Source organism: Cheilinus undulatus, linkage group 8 (genome assembly GCF_018320785.1).
Source record: "Cheilinus undulatus linkage group 8, ASM1832078v1, whole genome shotgun sequence".
Classification (NCBI taxonomy): Eukaryota; Metazoa; Chordata; class Actinopteri; order Labriformes; family Labridae; genus Cheilinus; species Cheilinus undulatus.
Window position 1 is genome coordinate 14,857,661 of NC_054872.1, and position 21,827 is coordinate 14,879,487.

Genomic DNA, 21,827 nt, shown 5'->3' on the forward strand with positions numbered 1-21,827 from the left:
TAGGCCATCTAAGCCTAAGCAAATACATGAACACTTTAAGAGAAACAACTAACATTGTTCGCCGGTATAATAAAGAATTTTTCCTGGCATAATTTGCACAAATTTTGGACTTGAGTTGTTCATAAATAATTGCTGGAAAAACAAATTATTAAAAAGAAATGTGGCAATCCATATTTTTGGACACAAAAACAGTCGTAATTAGTCCTGTGTCTATTTCTTTTACCTCATAACATTATGGCTAAATTAAGGAAATGTACTTTTATTTGCCTTTTTGAACACTGCATCCACAATCATTTTAAAAATTAATAATGTCTAAAAATAATGACTTTCTATTTCATGTGAAATGTCAGGGAGTTACAGGTTTAGCAGAGGTGCTTAAAGCTGCTGGAGGGTTTGTCAGAGTTGAAGCACTCATAGCGTTTGTTAGTGACATTGCCTGTGAGGCATTTTTGTGTCTGCTTGTATATTAACTGTCAACGAAGTTAAATCATTACCAAAAGAGGGAAAAACAAAAGCAGATGAAGGATAATTTGATGATTTTGATGCATCATTGCAGACATAAAAGTAATGCAGAGTACTTTGTGAACTTGTGTATTTGAAAGTTGCCACAATAAGCTTGGTTTTTTACAAGTGTTATAAAGAAAAGCCAGCAGACCTCACAGCATTTGTGTGCATTGCATTCTTCATTCGCTGTGGTTCTGCTCCTTTTGATGCATGCCATCAACCAGGTGGAGTTCACAAAATCATATGGTAATACAGAAAATAAACAGTAGAAAATCTTTGTCTTAATAGAGTTGATTTGCTGATAAATTAGATTCTGCGTCAGTAGACTTTTGATATAGTGATATAATATATGATCAATGGTAAGTACATGCTGTTTAATTTTGAAATAGACAACATTTTCTATGTGTTCTTATGTCTTACTTCCTATCCAGGTTGGTCTACTCTGTTTGGCTTGACACGTTTGAAGACGAACTGCAGAACTTGCAGTAGAAAAATCAGCAGAATGCACTGGAACTTAGCTCAGGTTCTAGGGCATTTTAAGATCTGTACTGTGCCTGAGCATGATTGTCTCCCTCCCTTCTCCCCTGGTCTGCTTTCACATTAGTAACACTGGTTCGGGCATGAGCACACTTAGTGGTGGATGGTGAACTGGTATCCATACTGTCATGGGAATAATTTCTGCCATGGAATAGATTTTTGCAACACTGTCACAATGGTCTAAACGCATGGGTTGAGTTGCAGCACCCATGCGAGCCATAACAGATGCTTCTGCTCTAATCAGAAACGCAGCTGTAAACACTGCAGCTGCATGAAGTTGCTGGTACTGCTGTCGAAGCTAAGTTAAAATAAGGTTAAACATGCTACTTCCATCAATTCCTTCACAATAAAAGTCTGTGGCTGTTATTATTTCTCAAGTCCTTTCATTGTGAACGCCCTCATTAGGATGTGGTATAGACAATAGCAAATTAGCACAGCTCAAAACTACAGAAGTGAAACTTAAACTGCAGGTTCAGCTGTAAAGAAATGACCGCAGAGAGGCTTATTCAACAATTTTTCTGTGATCTGAAGTTCAGACATGAGTTGATTATACCATCACAGGTTATGTTTAGGAGGAGCAGGGGGTTTGTAGCACCTGAATGTGCATCCAAATGTGTTATCTATTTTAATTTTCTGATACCAAATTATAAAACTGTTACTGTTAAGGGTAACAAAAAAAACTGTGATATGATATTTAAGCCATATCGTCCAGGCTTTAGCATATTCCCATAGTCCTATACAGTAAGTGTTAGTAGTAGTTACACATAATTGATAGGAAATAAGCCAAGAAGAAGAAGAAGGAAGAAGAGGCAACCCTGACAACCACTCAGGTCAACATTTCTTTATACTCAATGTAGACAATCAAGTTCATCCTGCAGTCTACCATGGATCTTTTCATTACTTCAAGACACCAACAACTGCCCCCTTCCTACTTCAACTTCTACCATGCTGTTTGAAGCATGGAACAAGCCTGTGCTGTGTGGATACAATGGTTTTTGAAGAGCCAGGAAGTGTTGAGAGTTGCCTTTACAATTCTGCTCTACTGTGCTTGGGTCGGTTATGTTGACATCTTTCAAGTATCTTGCCTAAGTCCATGTGAATCATGCCTGAGACCACCTCTTCAACCAGACTCCTGCCTGGTCCCAGACCAAGGCATTCTTGCATTCACAGTGACCAAATAGAACCAAACTTGGAGTTTAAGCATGCTCGGATCCAGGCCTGGATCCCCTTAGCACCCTAAGAGTTGTAAGTTCTAGTTAAAGATTAATTGTTCAGCAGGAAAAAGAAACCTAAGAATGAACATCTACGTGTGTGAAGTGATTGATAAGATTTTGATGTGAATCTAGACAGGAAATCTTTCTCATTATATGACAGCTAATTAGAATATTTGACACTTAGTCATTCATCTTATGTAGTCAAGTATTTCATTTACTCAAAATCCACCAGGACTTATGTCTGTACATATAACAGCAAGTTAATGAATCCCTTGTAACTGGTGGAGTTTGTCACATTCAGGGAGGTTTTAAATGGCAGACTAGGGTGTAGAGGGGATGTGTTTAAAACTTACAAAATCTCACTGTGCTTTAAAGAAGCACTAATCTTTGCTAACATTTAATGTTTAGTAGTTGGTCTTTCACTCTTTAAGTGAGCAGCTTTTGGACATAAAAGGATATAAACCTAAAGTAACTTAAATATAAAGAAGTGCTGTTTCTAACAAGGCTGTGAAAGTGGCCTTAAAAAACTGCATCTGTCAAACTTTGACAGGAAAACTCTGTCAGGCAGATTGGCTCCTTCATTTGAAGCTGCATGACAACAGATTTGAATCTCGGGCTAAATCAGTGGAATTGACACATGTCAACGCTGCAGAGGAGCACAGAAATTGGAGGTTTCAGGGTGGAAATGGCAGAGAAACTGAGGAGCAAACAAAATGAATTATGAAAAACCTAAATTAATATTTATAACAAATTTCTTGATCCTTGGGAGCCTGCCAGACAACGGTTAAGAGCAGTATTTGTTTCACTATCCCTATTTCCAAAAAAGAAGAAAAAAAAACCACTTGTTATTGACAGCCTATCTGAAAAATGCAATTTCCCTAAGCGACAGAATGACATGGTGAAATGATAACTGAAATTAAAAATCTCAGATTCAGTCAGCCATACTGGTACACATGCCTATCACTGACAGCAGCGTGTCACACTGATGTCCCTGTGTCTCTGCGTGTCTCTGCCAATGTGAGACAGCAAACTGGTGCTAAAAGTAAAACACTGACTGTTGTGATGCTGAAGTGTCAGTCACTGGGAGAGATTACGATGGCAGACAAGTACAAGGTGTGTGGGCTCAAACAGCAGCTTCAGACATGAGTTCAGGATGTGTGCTGTTGTCGCTCACCTGTGTGTTGGCGTCTGTGTTTGGTCAGGGCGTGTTTCGTGCCTCCAGCAAAACCACACAGGTCACACAGGTATGACTTCTCTCCTAGAGACAGATTGAGAGAGGGAGGAGAAAACATCAGGGTCTTCTACGATTGAGGAAAAACATGGTACAAAATAGTCAAAGGAATTAAATTAAAAGATATCAAACAAGGAAGAAGCAACCAACAATACACTTTCCTCCTTTTAAAGGTGAAACTCAGAAAATGAACAATGTGTAAATGTTATTTTTTTGTTTTTGTTGTAATCTTAATGATCATGGCTTATGGCTCATAAAAATGGTGGTGTGGCATGGAGGTAATCAGTCTGTGGCACTGCTATGGTGTTATGAAGCCCAGGTAGATTTGATAGCAGTCTTAAGCCTGTCTATATTATTGGCTATGCTGTGACTCGTCTTCCTCTCTATCAGTGGTTCTCAGTTGGTCGAGCTTTAGGACCCACCATCAACTCCTCAGTGAGAAACTGTGACCCAATCTTCTGGATTGCGATTTGTGTTAAAAAATGTCGATTTTAAAAAAGAAAACATTTTTGGATCCTAGCATTTTTATTTCCTTTCATGTAATTTGACCACTCTCAAGCACCAATGTGGACGTTTACTGCAAGTTTCATCACCATGATCAAGTGTTTATGTCTCTGTTGTCCTATTAAAGACAAATATGGACACAAATAAGTATTTCTCGTCTATTTCAGCCCCTCATACTTTACAAAGTAGCATATTACTGTCGCATTTACTTCACTTGTAATTTTGGGATGCGTTGTGAGATTTTAAAGAGATTAAATCTGTGGCATGTGACATTACAGTGATGAATTTACATTATTTCTGATTTAGTGCAGTCTTGATTTTGATGAATTGAGAGGCAAGGACAAACTTTTACAGATGCTCTCAGCTCTCAGCCCCCGTGTCTTATTTCTGTTGTTATGAGCAGCCTCAGAAATAAGACACGGGGGCTGAAAGAGAATAGCTTTCATGCTTGGACAACGTCAAGTTTGGACAACATATTTTCATAATACATCTAACATGACACAATCTGTGTATAAAATGCACAAAGGCAGCAGACTTTTCCTTCTCTGTTTATCTGTAGAGCCTGTATCAGACACCACTCTACTACTTTAGCCATATAACAAGGGGAGAGTGGACTTTTATCCATAAATGATCTCATAAGGCTGTGATTTACTGATAGTAAGCAAAATAGGGCAAAAGGCCCGTACTGGTGTAGTTTCTCTCCAAAATATGTTCACACAACCAAAAGAGGAGTGAATATTCTCTTTAACTCGGCTGCTAATTGTTAGTAACTGCCGCTAATGGTAGCTTGTTGAGGAAGAACAGAAGGGCAGAAACTGTCAACAGGTATGCAGGAAGAATTTCAGGATAAAAGTATAGTTCAAATGTGACAGTGCAACTCGAGGTTTTGACTTTGTATTGATTGGATTAGAAAATCAAATACTTGTTGTTTTTTTGTAAGGCGCCAAATTCCTCATATTTTATTTTTTCCAGTCAGATTCATTTAATTAAATATGGCATTGTTTGGACTTCACACAGCACAGAATGTGACAAAACAAAGAGACTAAAGAAAATGCCCCAAAGTTTCCGGAAAAGTATCGCAGAATATTCCCAAATTTTTTTTTTATTTTTTTTTTTAATAATATTCCAAAATGTTTCCTAATAGGTTCCCAAAATTCCCAATGTTTCAAGTGAAAATCCCTAAGAAATTCATTGTACCTTTCTGGAAAAGACTGCTGAAAGGTTCTAAAAAGTCCTAAAAATTACTGTTGATTATTCTAAAAAAGTCTGGGAAAATTTGCCTCAAAGAAATAACTTTAGGTTCCCTAAAAGTTCTCAAAGATTTCAGATAAATCAACAAGAAAATTACTGAATTATCTTGAAACTATTCTGCAAAGCACTATTGTTGTCAGAAACAAAAAAAAAGCATTTGTAAGTGCTTCAGGGCCTCTTTGATGATTTTGGTCATTCACAGAAATCACAAGGTGTACAAAAGAACACATTCACGACCCAACGGAAACAGCTGTGTGACCCACTTTGGCTCTCAACTCATCAGTTGAGAACCACTGATGTAGAAGACAGTATGTTTTTGTTTCTATTGTTTGTCTATTTGGCTCCAAGTCTTTACACACATTTAGATCAAAGTTGTTATGTCAACCAAAAGGCAAGTAATATGATTAATAGCTATGATATACAGACACATTGGTATTTTTAAAACACTTTTCTCCATTTGATTTTGCTTAATATGTCTCAGTGTAATTCATTTGCCACTTGTAGTTGATCATGTCAATGTCACTTACAAATTAATCAAAACAAATATGATTAAACAGTTAAATTACTACTGCAAATATCAGTGGGTGATAGTAATTGAGAGGCTGTTTAAAAAGGATTCATAAAATCCTTGAAGCTCGAGTGGAAAAGTGTGATGGAGGAAGGAATGAGTGATGCTCTCTTCACTCTCTTTAAACTAAAGAGCCATTGAGCGAGAGAGAGTGAGAGCTCAAATAGAGACAAAGAAGAAGAAAATATTGTGTTGATGGATTGGGAGAAATGTGTGAAGGAGGAGGAAGGCAGGGAGCGAGAAAAAAGAAAGACAGACTGAACAGATGAGCAGAGGGTCTAGTTGGCTAACAGATGAGCCAAGCAGAAGTCACAGATCACTAGTGTATATCCATCAGAGCTCTCACAGCTAACTAATTCCTCCAATCAGATGGATCCGTGTAAATATGTCAAATGGGGGACGGGAAATTGCCAGTGTGGTTTATTGACTGTGATAAAATCTGAAAAGCACCGCTGAACATAATTACATACTTGTCAGAGCCATAAAAATTAGCTTTATTATCAATGGGATGGTTTTGTACAACTTCATTTGGGGGCGATGCCTTCCAGATGGGGAGCGTGGAGAGCTTTTTTACACTCCTCCTCTCTTCCCTGCATCTGGCTCTGTCATTAACATCATGATGGTCTCTCCCTCTCTCTCTGCCATTACACACATGCACACTTCTGCACACGCACAACAGCATGTGTGGTAGGATTCACTCAGGTAAACATATGCACGCACATGCAAAATGTTCACACAAACACACAAGCAGAGCAGCAGATATTTCCTCTCAGCTGCATGTGGCATGCTTGTTACATACTTCCATGCATGCACATGTTGTGTAAAAGCACATATACATGAAAAACAGTGCAGATAGCACACATCCTAACATACAGACACTCTCTGCATCACTTAAATATTCATCTAAATGCTGATGCTGAACTCCAGCGCTCTCTCACACGCACTGCTAACACATTTGGGTGACTGTTCCAGCTGGGCCTCAGCGGTGCTCTGCTCCTCTTCTGCACAGATAGCAGCTTTCAGTGAGTCCGCAGAGACAAAGCAGCCTCAAGTTTCTTCTATTACACCCATTTAAAGCCACTCGACTGTGAGAAGAGTTTTAATGCAGTGCCACTTAGAGGGGAGAAAAACAGCCTTAAAAAGGTGCATTCGTTAGCCAGTTCATACAGGTTCACTTTTCAATCCCGCTGTGAATGGCCTTTAAAGGAATACTATTTTAGGATAATTTAATGTCCATTCTGCTATACTTTCACTTGCAACTTAAATTCACCTTTAGAAAATGCCTTCTGAATACCTTTCAGAGTTCTTACTGTAGGTTCTCACAAGTAAAAATCAAATCTTAATACCTGTTGCAATACCAAAGGACCAAAAATAAAAGTCCTTGATACCCAGCAGTGGGAAATTTATTGTTTACTTTACTGACAGTAAAAATACAGAGTCAGTTTGACTTTTCTAAAGTCTAAAGTCTAATTCAACACCAAGAGTTATTCCTCCCAAAAAATAAAAAATAAATAAAATAGAAAGCTAATCCTTGAAGTTGAATGTCAAATTCTCCAATTATCTTTAAAGCGTTGAATTTACAACATAACCAGTGTTAATGCTGACATTTTATTTTTGGTTAATCTTGAGATGAGTCACTGAGATACGTCAAAAACCAGAGGCTGCGTCCGAAACCACTCACTCATCCCCTATTACCTATCCACTATATAGTGAGCTGCATATAGTGGACTATATAGTGAACTCACTGTAAATACACAAAATGATTTCAGACACTACTCCGGCCGCAGGCAACAACGACACCGCCGCCTCACAATTAAAACATTTAGCAACAACGGCTTGTAGATTTCAATGACAACGGCTGAGGATTGATATTAGAGGTAGAACTTCACCAAAACTAAAACAAAATGTAATGTGTTCACAAAAAAATTAAAAATACTAATCTATTAAAAAAGTTTGTGTCTTAAGTGGCTAAATAATACACATTTTTGTGTGTATTATAACTTATTTTTACATAAGGAAGATGTCATGTGTTGTAATTCTCATAGGGGGAAAAAGTTACTTTGTTTTGAATCCTCAACATTTTCTTACAGATTATATTCTTTGGTTAAAACCAACAAACAATAAAGAAAATGAAAAAAACGTTTTTATATGTGTTCCTGTGCTCCTCTCCTTCAACCGTCATGTTTGAGAGAAGCAATTGCGATGCATGATGGTAAATATTGCTGGCCTAGTGACCATCGGCTGTTCACTACTTTTCAAAATGCATGTGGGACAGAATGAGTGCATAACAATACTCGCAGCTCGGACACAACTACAAAATTGCTGATTCACTATATCGTGCACTACACAGTGAATAGGGAGTGATTTCGGACACAGCCAGAGTGTTGATATTTCAGGGTTAAACCTTTCAGAGTTGATTTCAACTCCAAAGGTGTAATTTTAACTCCATTCTGAGTTAAATGGTCCTCAGTGTTTGAGTTATTTGACTCAATCTCTCTGGATATCAAATTGATTTAAGCTCGACTCACTGCCATTTTGAATCTGGGGGGATATTTGGGTGGAGTTTTCCCATCATGCCCTTGGGCAGAGTGTTTAAATGTGTTTGGCTGTTGCTTGTTGCTGCGTGATCACCACTGGGATTCATTTGCTCCTGTTTTTTCTTGTTAGTTGGTATTTTTGATGTTAGATGCTTTCACATGAGTGAAGTTATCCACTGACTTAGTGCGTTCCTGCCTGTGAAACCTGAAGTAAGGGTGGTGCATGTACTTTATTAGAGTGTATTTCCTGGTTTTGAGTTTGTCTTGCTGTTTTAACGTTACTAAAGGACAACCCACCTAGCCACACGTGTTGAATGTAAGGTGCCAAACTTAATTATGTATGAGAAATGTAGATCATAAATACTTTAAATACTTCAAATTAATATTCAAAGTGGCAGGAAATACATTGTTGCATTAAAATAATGCTTTGATTTGTAAAAATCACACTAAAAGTAAATTTTAAAAAAGTTTAACTATTTTAGTTTTAATATCAGCAACTCTATTTTAGTGTTTAAAAATGAAAACTTCTTGGTGTAAATCAGGGATCATCAGCTCCATTTCCACTGGGGCCAGCTTCTTCCTGACCAATGCTGTGGGGGCTGGACATTAAAATAAACAGAAATAAAATCAATATTTTCTTCTAATTAACATATTCTTGTAAAAATATCCTTCCAAAATCAATTGAAACTTTTAAGTCTTTAACAGTGAGATCAGTCCCTATCACCTATACTGTAGCCAACCAAGGAACAACCTAAGATTTTTTAGCTAAATATTACTGTAGCCATCATGATGTCTGTCGCTAAGTTTGATGCTGCATCTTGACTGGCCAAAAACATGTGGAGGAAACTGATCTTCTGTGAAGATTCTAAGAGGGGGACATTGCACTCTTAAAGAGGCTTATGTGGAAAAAATGATGCCAAAAACTCCAACTTTAATCAAGATAACAATAGTAAGTATGTGTTTACCATACCAAATTACAGAAATGCTAGTTTGCTTCTTGTCTGATAAGCTGCTAGGTTAAAGGTTTTATTTAAACTTCAAGAAAAAAATAAAACAAAAGCATGCCATATTTTTGCCCTCTCAAATTTTCTGAATAGAAAAATTCTTTTGGGGCTGGATGGGAAGCCTTGGTGGGCCTGATGTGGCCCCCGGGCCTCCACTTGATGATCACTGGTTTAAACTTTCAACACTATACACTAGTGTTTAGAAAACTTTACACTGGCCAGTATTGGCCAATGTTCACTTTAATTTTTAATTTAGCTGCAGTTCTGCCATAGTGTAAAATATTTAACACTTTAAAAAGTAAAGTTTTAGACACTTTTAAATTTCACTCTGAAGAAGTTGAATGCGTGCTGCGTTCCATAACTTCAGAAGTCGGAGGCTGGGGCTGGGAAGGACGTAACCCTTGTTTTGAATGTGTTCCAGTTGCTACAAGCTCATAATTTGGGGTACTAAAGCTGCTCCAACTTTATAAGTCAGAATTATGAGTTCAGGGTACATTTTTAATAACGTCAACCTGTAATTTCTAAATACTGAGATTGAACTGAATGCACCATAACCCTGTCAAATTTACTGGGTACTGGGTGTTAAATGATTTATTGGTGTTGTCGATGTTGATGACAAAATCTGTTGCTGATGGATTTAAATGACAGTGATTTGTTGGTTACTCCAATGTGCATGTTTTGCATGCTTTACGAGATTATAAGAGGATATTAATGTGGAGTGAGCCTCACACATCCTTACTGTCTTTGCATAGAATTGTATTTACAAATCAGGGACTATAACCAACATAGAAAAAAAAAATTAAAAAATGTAAAATGTGGTGGCCAGTGGAACACTGCCATGAGAACTTTACAACTTCTAAATTCTAAGTGCATTTCCCTTCAAGCTGCAGATACTAAAGTTTTCGCTAACTTTAGCGCTAACCCTGTTTTTTAACCTGTCAGGACATAGAGCACAAAGGAGCTTGGCTTGGGGTGTGGGGTTGTTTATTGTAGCACATACAGCTTAAATCTAAAATTTGTCCAGCAAATTCTTTCACTTATCAGTCATTATCTCTCTTCTTTCTGGTCAAGACAACAACATAACTATCTCACACAGCCATCAGACATCAGGCATCAGGCATACTGTCTCAATAAAAGCTTTTAAGTAATAGTGGTGATGTTGACAGTTTCCGACTGTCAAAACAGTCGCTAGTTACATCCCTATTTACTGCTTTCAGAAACTGTGAGCAAAATCCTACCAGTGTTCGGTGGCAGATGGCCTTGTGGTTTAGGTGTGCCCCATGTACCCGGGCAGCCCCAGTTCAAGTCTGGCCTGTGGCCCCTTTCCCACACGTGTCTCCCTCACTTTCTCATCCCTGTTTCTGACTCAATCCACTGTCCTCCTCTATCAAAGCCTAAAATGCCCCAAAAATACATCTAAAAAAATCTAACTGTGTCTAGATTGTAAAAACACATCGTCAATGTTCATTTATTCTTCCAAGCACCTGTCTAATAAATCAGATGTAGTTTTCAAAACTATCATTCATTGAATAACAGAGAATATAATTTATGTGATATTAAAAAAGTACTATAGTCTGGAAAGTTTTGGCAGCCTTAATCTCTGCTCATCTGAAAATAACTGGTGAGATAATCACCTCAGAGCAGCCAATATTTCACTTTCTGTTAGTGTTTTCTCAGTGGTGCTGATTTGCAGAGGCTATGGAAGGTGAAGTTAAGTCATGCCGTGTAGATGGTGGCTTTCTAGCGCCATCTTTGAAGGATTATGCATAACCCTGTCTGTTTTGTTTGGCTGAAAAAGGCAAAAATCGACAAAGTACGGCAGGGCTGATGCATTACAGAGAGCAATCACACAGTCAAGCTGAGAAAAAAATGGTGATGGAATTTGTTTTTTTCCCGCTTAGTACATATGTTAAAAAAGAAAAGGACAGACAGGCTATGAGTGCTGCTGCAACTCTTGATTTTTCCCCTCTAGGAATCAATAAAGGATTATTTAATCTTTTTGTGGAGCTGTAGACACTCAGAACCAAATATTAAACCTTCCAATTGAAGCTCATGCAAAGTGTAAGCACTCAGTTCAAACATAAGGTGGTTAATGTCTGGATATGTGACTGGTCTGGTGGTGGTTCATCAAACTCAGTTGGACCTTTGTTATTTTTCATCACATTTCTCCTTTTCTCTTCTTCTCCTTTTTTTTAATTTTCCTTTCACTGCAGTCAAAAGGTGCCAGGTAGCTATATCAAATAAACCAAAGAAGTTTTTGATTTCACCTTTACGTTCTCTATAATCCTCAGACCAGGCAGCCCCAGCACAAATCAGACCTGTGGCTCCCTTTCCTCATCTTCTCCACTTTTTCTCCCGATTTCCAACTTTATCCACTGCCTCATCAAACCCTGGCAAAAACCTAAAAATAAACCTTAAAAGAAATGATGTTTCTCAGATGAAATGACTCAAATGGGAAGTGTAATTTAGTAAGCAGAAAAGGAAGAAGAAGGCCTCCCAATGATTGATAAGTTATCTCTGACAAGCAGAAAACTGCTTGGAGGGACACTTGGCACAAACTGGAGACAAAATAAAAGAAAAGCATTGCTATTCACCCCCTAAAATTCACTTCTGTCCCTTTTAAATATTATTAATTTGCCTGGATAGCCAGTAAAATGTGTTAATCTTGACAGTTTAACCATTTTAAAAAATGCCATCACATCAATCCCAATATTTGTCAAGTCCTGATTCAAGAATGTGGTTTTGTGATATCAGCTTTTTCCTGTTAAGAGTACTACAACAATTACGTGAATATTTGCAGATATCTGTCAGCGCATTTGCTACCAGTGCTGGACTCTATTGATCATAGCAAGAATAACAAGCAGACATACATGAAAATAATCTTTACCCTGTGTCTGTAATAAGTTTGACATCATATCAGCTTTTCAAACTTCAGTTTGATTTGAGTTAAAAACCAACAATATCAATACCTGCTGGATACCACAGCAACAAAGACACAAGGCCTTAGCATCCACTTCACAGCTTTCAGTCAAGTGACTGGTGCAGAGGCCTGGAGGGCAAAAAGCTTAGGACTTAGACGCTTACACTGACTGCTGCATGGAGCTGCAACACTGGGGGCCATCTCTTCAAAACAATGCATGGTCACATCTGCTGTCAACTACAGATCAACTAAGATATTAATGTAAACTGCAAACTTTTGTGGCACTGGAACCTTATACAGCACCCAGGACATGATTTTTAATCACTTAAATTAAAAAAAGTCCAGTCTAGATTTCCTTCTACTTAAAGTACTTGACATACTCTTAAAAAATAAGTGGGTAGACTCTGCATAGGTTGTCTGCAATCATGTGATCATGAATGTGAGTTGGAGGTCAGGTAGTGGGGGACAGCTAAAAGAAATAAACAGGAATGGAGGAAAGTTTGTACTCAACAGCTCTAAATAGATGCTGCACTTACCATCAGAAAAAGTCTACAAGCATTGAGTGCAAGCCCTACACTTTACAAACAGTGATTTTTACCACACTTTAAATGATTTTCCTGGGATGGAGGCAATCAATATCACAAATTACTCAGTCCTACAGACCTCCTAGGGTCTAGCATCATCTAGCCACATAAAGGGAGACAAAGGCCTTGGAGAGTCTTGTCCTGAGCTAAGAGGCTAGCTGAGCCCCTTTGACATATAGAAAAAAACCTCATTTTGTCATAAACATGATTTTAATTGAAACACTGATAGACTATAAACAGAATAAACCTTGTAGGGTTAGCGACAAAGAGATGTTCATGAACAAGTGTGTGCTATGTAACAGCTCTTTTATGTTAGCCACAGTAGCTTGCTAGCTCCTGTTTTAGTGCCAGTTTCCTTTCCTCCATCCTGTGTTGTTATTTAATCCACATTTAAAAACCCGAACTGGTACAAAATAAAGAGCTGTTTGGGAGCCAGACAACAAACTCAACCAGCTCAGCTCATTTGAGCAGAGCCAAATAATCTGGATGTCTAAAAAGAGACAGGTTTGATGTTACAATGAGCTGGAGGTTGGTGAGACAGATATCAGCTGAGGAAACACAGGCAAGATCAGAGTTTAATGTGCTAAACCATGACAAAACTATACTGAACCAAACCGGACAACTTTGTGGAAAAGGCTGTCGCCTTTGAAGCAAGTTGCCTGGGTTCAAATCCAGCCTGTGGCTTCTTTTCTGCATGTCATTCCCTACTCTCTCTCTACCATGTTTATGACTCTATCCTCTGTCTTGTCTCTTGCATAAAAAGCTCAAAAATAAACCTTTAAAAAAGTATCAAACATTTTGAAAACCTTAGTCTCTAAACTCCAGATTTGTTGCTAAGGATCTGATCAGACCTTTTCTCCCTATCAGAAAAACAGCACTGGTCCCTCTCCCACCCCTCCCCTCCTCTCCTCCCTCCCCTTCCATCTCTCATTACGCCCAACGCTACAAGACCCCACCACAGAAAAATCCATAGCCATCGATCCCTGCGCCCAGCCGTAGTCGCCACAATTATTCTTGAGGAGGAAACGTTGGCGATAAATTACATGTGTGCTTTTCATCTGCTGTTCTGTGGCGAGGAGCCCGCCGAGGGCCCGGGTGGAGACGGTGAGGTGGGGGAGGCAGAAGAGTGACATGCTGTCAGCACGGTGGGGATCAGGCGGGATAAAGCAGCACGATCCCCCCAACCCACAACAAGAGTGTATTGACTACATTCATTCCTGATTCACCTTAACCTCTTCCTTTAGCAGTAAACAGATAACACTTGACCCTTTACCTTACACTTGATCCATTATGCTTTCCCTTAAACTTAGACTCACTGTTACCTGGGCTCAGAAAAATGAACCCCGTATGTAGAGAAACAGAAAAGCAAAAACACAATATATTAACATCATTCTAGTCCTGCATGTATGACAGATTGTCCCTGGATTCCCCCAAAAACTACAAATCCTGCTAATGTGCAGTGAGAGCCGTTAAACTTTTCTGGCAATTTGAATGTTGGCTCGTCTCTTCTCTTTTGTTCCCATGATGCACATCAACCTTCCACCTCATACTTGAATAAAATATCTCATATTGCCAGACAATAAAATAGCTTTGAAGTCAAAATATACAACCTCTCTTTACATGTGTGGTTGAATATCTATATAAATAAATATATATATAGTATGTGCGTGTGTTTTAAATAACCCTGGAGGCGTCTGCATGCTGCTATAATTGCCTCCCTCATTAGTTATGTTTTAGCAGGAGCGAATGGGAGGGCAATTAATTTTACCGCTTAATTTTTGACATGGAATCCGCTGCTGTATTGATGTGCTCGCCATTTTGGGTCTCATTTTTCAGGGAAATTAATTGACAAAGTGCGAAGATTTATCAGCATATCGCCAGATTAAGCGACAAACTGAAGCAATGAGGAAATCAATTGTGGCCCTGTCGCTGTGTTCACCCCCCCACGCAACACCCAAGAGCCTGGGAAAAGCTGGGTGGGTCAGATGCAGTGCACTTATTTATTTATTTGAGTCGCTCATTCATCAGCCGTTACAAATGACCCTGGCGGCTGACGACCACTGAATCCCCCCCCCGCCCTCTCGCCCCCCTCAGACACGACTGGTGTGTGAGGAGGGAGTGATTAACATAAAAAACACACAAATCAGAGAAGAACAATGAATCCTGTTAGAAGCAGGAGAAGGAAAGCGGAGGTGTTAACTTTTTTTTTCTGTTTTGGGGAGGAGGGGGTCTGCATGTCACAGCCAGCAACTCTATCCACAGGATGATGAAATGTGACATTTTTTTGTTTGGGACGCTTCTGTCTTGGGTTTTTGTTTGGCTACAATGTAGTTAAAGGTGCCAAATGCAAAAAATTATAATGTCGATTTACTTTTATCAAGTGGCCATTTGCTGAAAATCACCCACCTTTTTAGCGTTGCTGTGACTGCCATGTCTTTGAAGCTTTACTCGCCTTTCCTTGTGAAATATAAAGCTCAAAATAATCATTTCAGCTCAATTAGAATCTTAATTTTACACAAAAGCACCAAAAACAATACTTTGATTCAGATGAGGACACACCATAGATTTACCTTAATAACAGCCACCAGTTTTTAGGCCAAGAAGACAACTTTATCCCACATACATTATATTGCCAAAAGTATTCACTCACCCATCCAAATAATTGAAATCAGGTGTTCCAATCACTTCCATGGCCACAGGTGTATAAAATCAAGCACCTAGGCATGCAGACTGTTTCTACAAACATTTGTGAAAGAATGGGTCTCTCTCAGGAGCTTTAGTGAATTCCAGCGTGGTACTGTGACAGGATGCCACCTGTGCAACAAGTCCAGTCGTGAAATTTCTTCACTCCTAAATATTTCACAGTCAACTGTCAGTGGTATTGTAACAAAGTGGAAGCGATTGGGAACGACAGCAACTCAGCCATGAGGTGGTAGGCCACGTAAAATGTCATAGCGAGGTCAGCAGATACTGAGACACATAATGCGCAGAGGTCGCCAACTTTCTGCAGAGTCAATCACTACAGACCTCCAAACTTCATGTGGCCTTCAGATTGGCTCAAGAACAGTGCATAGAGAGCTTCATGGAATGGGTTTCCTTGGCCGAGCTGCTGCATCCAAGCCATACATCACCAAGTACAATGCAAAGTGCCAGAGGCAGTGGTGTAAAGCACGCCACCACTGGACTCTAGAGCAGTTGAGATGCGTTCTCTGGAGTGACAAATCGTGCTTCTCCATCTGGCAATCTGATGGACAAGTCTGGTTTTGGTGGTTGCCAGGAGAACGGTACTTGTCTGACTGCATTGTGCCAAGTGTAAAGTTTGGTGGAGGGGGGAGTAAGGTGTGGGGTTGTTATTCAGGAGCTGGCTTGGTCCCTTAGTTCCAGTGAAATGAACTCTGAATGCTTCAGCATACCAAGAGATTTTGGACAATTCCATGCTCCCAACTTTGTGGGAACAGTTTGGGCATGGCCCCTTCCTGTTCCAACATGACTGAGCACCAGTGCACAAAGCAAGGTCCATAAAGACATGGATGAGCGAGTTTGGTGTGGATGAACTTGACTGGCCTGCACAGAGTCCTGACCTCAACCCGACAGAACACCTTTGGGATGAATTAGAGTGGAGACTGAGAGCCAGGCCCTCTTGTACAACATCAGTGTGTGACCTCACAAATGTGCTCCTGGAAGAATGGTCAAAAATTCCCTTAAACACACTCCTAAACCTTGTGGAAAGCCTTCCCAGAAGAGTTGAAGCTGTTATAGCTGCAAAGGGTGGACTGACATCATATTAAACCCTATGGATTAAGAATGAGATGTCATATAAGTTCATAGGTAAGTCAAGGCAGGTGACCGAATACTTTTTGCAATATAGTGTATTTCTACAGTACCAGCCTGCTAGCTTGGCTTCAATAGTTTTATTCAAAATGCAATCTGTTTTTTACTTTTTATTGTTTTATGAACACTAATTTTGGGAACAAAGTAAAACATCCTGGATAACTACTCATAATCATTACTGGAAATTCTTCAATTAACAGCCAGGACTTGCTGTTAGATGGTCAGTACGTTTACATGAAGTTAGAAGAAGCTGATTGTTTGAATTAGTCCAACCAAAAACTGGACTTGTGTGAAAATGTTGATCCAACTGAAACGGTACTTTTTTTCTTGACACTAAAATATGTAGAAATGCTGCTGGGATACCCTGTCATGTTTATACCTCTACTGACTTAAATCTAAGAGGTAGGTGTGCATCACATTTGTTCCAAAACAAATCTATTTTGGATGCACAAAATGTGTGGAACTATAAACTTGTCCATGTTTACATGTCCATGTTTGACCTTCTATCAGTGAGCCTGCTTGCAAACCTATTAGCAAGTTCAAAAAGGTCCACTAAGTTAGGGTGGGTACCGCCTACTGTAGAACTCTCAGATGACCGGCTCAGACTACACAAATTTAGACGGATTTTGGACCAACAAAAATTGGGCTCAAATATGAGCACAGGGAATGACAAACACTCTTGTAGTATGACATAATCAACAATGCATCTAGATACCCCAAAATTTGACAAGACCAGCATCAGAATTTTTCTTGCACCGTCATCCAGTTTGACATCCTGACATCAACGTCACGCATCCTGACGCCTACCAGTAGGAGATTCCTGATTAACATCTTGGTGTGGCTGAATAAAAAAAAAAAGGAAGGACTGTAATGGAAAAAAAAAAAAAAAAAAAAAAAAAAAAAAAACTAAATTCTGAATATCCAGCATATAGCGTTAGTTCAGGCAGGTCACTGAGCCAAGTGCTGCCATTATTGATATGAGCTGATCTCATGCAAGCCTTCATCAGCTGAAAGCCAGCTGATTTGCCCTCAGCACACTATTAGCTAATCACTCTCAAAATCCTTATTCAACCTGCTCTTGCCTGGCTACGCTTTGCTGCTTTCTCTGCAAGCTACTCTTGCAACCCTCCTCCACCCCAGCTCCTCCTTTTTTATGCTTCTGACTTAATCATTGTCATTCTGATGTCACTTTGCTCTGGTTTTGCTGCTCCCTTCCCTGCCTTATGCTTTCCTTATCGGCACAGGAAGAGCAGGAACGTGTGCTGTTAATGCTTTCCATGTAGGCTCGTGGAAGGACGAAGGATGCCAGAACAGCCACACCATCAAACATTAATAACAGCAATAAGTGCACATGAATAACTGCTAATAAAGAAATATTTATAGCTGTAAATCATGTGTTCTTCTTGGCAAAATGGTCCTGACTGAAACAAGCTAACTGAGCGATTTTAAGTACTACTTGGCTCGACTAGTAGAGTTTTTTGGTTTGTCATGAATATAGATTTATCTCAGATAAACTTCAAAACAACCAAACTCAGCTTAGGAACTATTAAACAAGTATATTACTTTTGGGGTGTATTTCTGGTGCATTGTTCATGATATACATATTGTATCTAAAGAGAATTTAAATGTTTACATACCAGCATATGTTTGTCTGAGTGCTCAACCTCTCCTCAATCTGTCTCATGGTTTTTTAAGCATGGCGTTATGACACTCACTGCTGCTCTCAGGGACTACAAATGGTATTTTAAGGGATTATAAACCAATTATACAAACGTTAAAAATCACTCTTTCAAAATTTCCCACTGTAATGAAGTTATTCTTTGAGGGATAGTACTTTTTTTCCTTTACTAAGTGACTCTAAATTTTTGAGCTGAATGTGTGCAACATTAACACTTAGCTCCTGTGCAAACTCCCCAGTTAGTCATGGTGGTGTGAGCCTCTTTATAACCCACACTCACACATCTCCCGTCCATTACTGACTGCACTGTTCCCTGGACAGATTAGTTCAACTTTAAAATCTCCTACTTATTTTGTTAGTATTGCATCTTAGAGCTGTGAAGGAGCCGATTTATAACCTTTAAACAGATCACACACATGCAGATAATATTTCAGCGTGTCAGGAAGGCTGCTGGAATGTGATTGCAATGATTGTATAGCTGCAGCTAACGGTCGACCCAGCACCAATTATTACTACTGGGGGTCACGCTGGAGCAAATTGTGTTAGCTTTTTTTGGGTGTTGCTAATCAAGTCGGGTCTTGTCGCTTGCAAAAATGAGGTTCAATCTTAATTTTCCTATTTTCATACGTATACTTGGTCACCTTTGATCCTTAAAGCTTTCTTATTTCATCACTTTCCTGTTTCCATCTCAATCACTCCACTCACTCTCTTTAAGTCTGTTTCCTCCTGCCAAACTCACACAAAGACACCCGCACAGACACACACATCTCACGCCTCTCCAGGTGACAGCTAGGTGACAGTGTGATGGCAGCCGCCTGATGGGGAATGATGAGGGCTGGAAACAAATGAAAATAAAACGTCTAATTATGTCAGAGGCGCCTTGACGTTACATCACTGTTAAAACACATTTAAAATAACATCCAGCAAGTCTTACGCTCACACACATACACACACTCACAGCAGGCACCCGTGACGGATGGAGGGCTCTCCTGCAAGCGCTCAGTCAGGCTGTCAGGCCACTGGCTGCTGCTGCTTCTGTCATTGACTTAAAAGGGCATCAAGGAGCCGTGTGTGGGACATTACTGAGGCCGAGGGGAAACTGCTGGGCTGCAGCATAAAGACACTTTCAGAGAGGCTGACTTGGGCTCCTATCGAGGGGCTATTATTCAAGACAGTATCCTCCCACCGCCCACCGCACCATCTGTCTATCCAAAGTTTTTAGTAAGTAAAAAAAACATGAGTCAGTGCAGTCCCACAGTGCACTGTACAGTACCGTGTGTACCCAATTGAAAGGAGACAATGTGATGGGAAAGAAAAGGTACTACGTTTACAGAAATACGTTACCAAAGTAGCTACGAAGGTTATCAAAATGTTTGATGCTTCAGTAGTAAAATTCAGTGCGATTCTAAATAGTACACCCCTCAGTTTCAATGAATTACAAGCTTTAAATGACTGCATCTATTTAAAAACACAAGTGCTTAAAAGAGAATTAAATGCATCAAGACTTGAAAGCAAACTCCTTTGACTGTCTAAATTACACAGACATCACCAACATTTCAGTGCTTAAACATTTCCAATTCTTTGATGTACTTTAGTCAGAGTGTAGAAGTTTGCTTGCAATTTTTGATAATTGAAAACAAGCTATTCCTGATATTGGATGCCTCATTGTTGTTTTTTTATAACCATGGTATCAGAAAAGGTATCAAGCTTGTCTGTGTATTGCATAAAAGTTTAAAAGTCTAGATTCTCAGAATAATTTTCCCCCCTTCTTTTTAAGCTCAACATAATATTTCAGTAGGTTTGCACTGAAACCAATGCAAAAGACATAAAAAGACAGGAAAAACTTTTCTCCTTCTCTTTTGTGTGTTGCTTTAATTTCATCACTAACATTTAGTGCTGTTCACTCGTCTTTGAAAGAGAACTCTGTAGTTAATTTACACTCACACTTGTGGTCTGAGAGGTTTAATTTGTTTCAGAAACAGATTAAAATTAGTGCAGATTTCTTTTTGTGACGCAAACAAGTCCATCAGCGATACGTTTGGCTATTAAACGTCAGCGGGATGATTTTCTTTTAGTTTGAGAACACTGACTTTATACAATATGAGCAGTGTGTCAGTCAAAGACAAATCATTTTCTTAACAGGAGTCTCTAAAACTATTATAAAATAAAAATTCCTGACAGCAGCTTTAACTTTTGGTGAACTGCAGTAAAAAAAAAAAAAAAAAAAAAAAAAATTATATATATATATATATATATATATAATTTTTTTGTTTTTTTCATAAATTTCACAGAGACGGAGTGGTGGGATGAAATGACCCACTGTTTTATCACATTGCAAAAAATTATGCTTTTACACCAGTAATACACTGCTGTGGAATAATTATGAACAACTTGGTGGCAGTTATGCTCTTTATAGTGCTGGTGCAAAACTGTAAACTAACAAGTCATTTGAAAGTTATTTTCAAACCATTTTGCTGTTGTTCAAATATTATGGGGTATATATGTAGGGTTGGTATGATATCACAATTTAAACTTCAGTATGATAAATGTAAAAATAAATGATATTATTAATGAGGAGATGCCTGTAAGCTAGCTCAGACAGATAACTCAAGCACATTGATCTCACACCTGACATGCATAATAATCAAATCACCTGACTAACATCCTCCCAATTCGGCAGTCTACTTTAGCTGTGAGATTTCAAGTCTCTTCCTCTGCTCTGCAGTTTCCTGCTCTGCCTTGAATCAGTGCTGTGCTCTTACTCTAACCCACCACTAGACTCCAACATGGGTTCATGAGATGTTATCTCCTCAAAATCTGCATGTAAAATATGCAAGAAGTGAATGCAATTTGACTGAGTCTGGTTTGGTAAGGGGTGGAACGGCGACGCAGCGGTTAGCGCTGTTGCCTCGCAGCAGGAAGATTGCTGGTTCGCTTCCCGAACAGGGCCTTTCTGTGCGGAGTTCACATGTTCTCTCCCCGTGCATGCGTGGGTTCTCTCCGGGTACTCCGGCTTCCTCCCACCACCAGAAACATGCTCATTAGGTTAATTGATCGCTCTAAATTGGCCGTAGGTGTGAATGTGAGCGTGCCTGGTTGTCTGTCTCTATATGTCAGCCCTGCGATTGACTGGCGACCAGTCCAGAGTGTACCCCGCCTCTCGCCCAATGACAGCTGGGATAGGCTCTAGCCCACCCCAAACCCGGAATGGAATAAGGGGTATAGAAAATGGATGGAAGACCACAACAACTAAAAAAGTCAAAAGTACCCATTATTGGGTAATTTCTTCCTTCCAGTAATCCAAAAATGCTGGCAAACTCATGTACACTGACTTAATTATCCTGTGCTGAAACACTGCCAGTATCGTTTTGCAACTGAGACAGTGTGAAGGAGTTTTCCTGCAATTCTGAAGGATGCTCTCTTCTCCAACATACCTGCTTTGTGAAATATATGGTGGTACAAAA

The 21,827-nt window shown here is 39.3% G+C and overlaps 1 protein-coding gene across 3 annotated transcripts in view; it reads right to left on the bottom strand.

Annotated features, from left to right (window-relative positions):
• The window catches only part of znf407 (zinc finger protein 407), a 273,869-nt gene that overhangs the window by 91,421 nt on the left and 160,621 nt on the right, over positions 1–21,827 (bottom strand). For all 3 annotated transcript variants that reach the window (XM_041794053.1, XM_041794052.1, XM_041794054.1), the window contains one exon: positions 3,430–3,513. In XM_041794053.1, the coding sequence (XP_041649987.1) occupies positions 3,430–3,513 (84 nt within the window). The remainder of the gene's footprint in view (positions 1–3,429; positions 3,514–21,827) is intronic.